Source organism: Cyprinodon variegatus, unplaced genomic scaffold, assembly GCF_000732505.1.
Source record: "Cyprinodon variegatus isolate N-32 unplaced genomic scaffold, C_variegatus-1.0 Scaffold0, whole genome shotgun sequence".
Taxonomy (NCBI): domain Eukaryota; kingdom Metazoa; phylum Chordata; class Actinopteri; order Cyprinodontiformes; family Cyprinodontidae; genus Cyprinodon; species Cyprinodon variegatus.
This window is the reverse complement of record NW_015150453.1, coordinates 1,650,365-1,651,539: the sequence shown is the minus strand read 5'-3', so window position 1 is coordinate 1,651,539 and position 1,175 is coordinate 1,650,365. Positions and strand designations below refer to the sequence as shown.

The 1,175-nt window shown below is 39.9% G+C and overlaps 1 protein-coding gene across 1 annotated transcript in view; it reads left to right on the top strand.

Moving 5' to 3' along the window:
- Nucleotides 1-1,175, top strand: part of wdr73 (WD repeat domain 73) — a 19,837-nt gene that overhangs the window by 5,412 nt on the left and 13,250 nt on the right. Inside the window, exons 3-4 of the mRNA XM_015370051.1 lie at nucleotides 237-338; nucleotides 428-516. Coding sequence (XP_015225537.1) covers nucleotides 237-338; nucleotides 428-516 — 191 coding nt within the window. The remainder of the gene's footprint in view (nucleotides 1-236; nucleotides 339-427; nucleotides 517-1,175) is intronic.

Here is a 1,175-nt window from a genome sequence, read left to right as displayed (position 1 = left end):
GATATCAAAAAAGTACTCCAGAGTGTTGTTCAGCATGGGGGTGAGTAGAAAATGAAGGCTAATCATGTTTTGGGTGTACTATTCCTTTAACAGACCACTAATTTGAAGTATTAGTAAAAGAATGCATGCCACACTTTTTAGTTTTGCCTTTCTAAAAATGTTAGTCTATCCTTTATTTTTTCTTTCTCTTCCTAAAAAGCCAAACAGCGTAAATATTTCTGTATTTGACGTCTTAGTTTCTCCTTTTTTCAGCCGTCTGCGTTGCCGGATACGACTCGTCTAAAAATGAAATCCTGGAACTCTGTTTGCCGTTGAAACTTTTGGCGGATGAAAAGAAGGTGGGGAGCAAAGATACTGAAACTGTCTTTGATGTTATGAAACGGCTCTCCAGATACATCTAAGCTTCGACGTGGCGTGTTGTGTTCAGGGTCTCTGTGCGGAGAGGGACTTCAAAGTTGTCCATGGTGGTTTCTCAGAAGGGCCCATTCGCTGCCTCAGACACGTCCCAGGAACCCGGTGAGTTGTGACACCTGCGGCGTAAAGAGCCCAATCTGCTGAGCCGGACCGCGTTCTTTGTTCTGTCTGAGCCTCTGATGTGCCTCCCCTGGAGGAAGACGCCTTCAAAGCTCCTGGGATTTTCTTTGAAGCAAAAGTAAATTGATTAATCCTGAGGAACAAAGACATTATTAAGTAGAAATCAAATCCAAACAGAAGCAGAAATATGAACAAACCGTGAAAGAAACTTTTAATATTTCTTTAGACAGTTTGTTTTATACTTATTGTAAAGTTGGGATAAATAAACATGTATATCTCATGATAAACACTTCTACCTCCTGCTTATTTTTAAAGGGCTTTAGCTCTGTTCTCATATGGAGACGCATCTATTATAGATCAGGGGTCTCCAACCACAGCTGGCTCTTTAGACCCTCCACTGTGACTCTTAAGTTTGGCTTAATCTCAAGTTTTTACAATAATTCTGATCCTCAATGTGAACAATGTTAAAAACAACAGACAAAGCTAGAAATCTTGGTGTAGTCATGGACTCTGACCTGAATTTTAACAGCCACATTAAGACAATTACAAAGTCAGCCTATTATCACCTTAAGAATATATCAAGGGTTAAAGGACTTATGTGTCAACAGGACTTGGAAAAACTTGTCCATGCTTTCATCTTC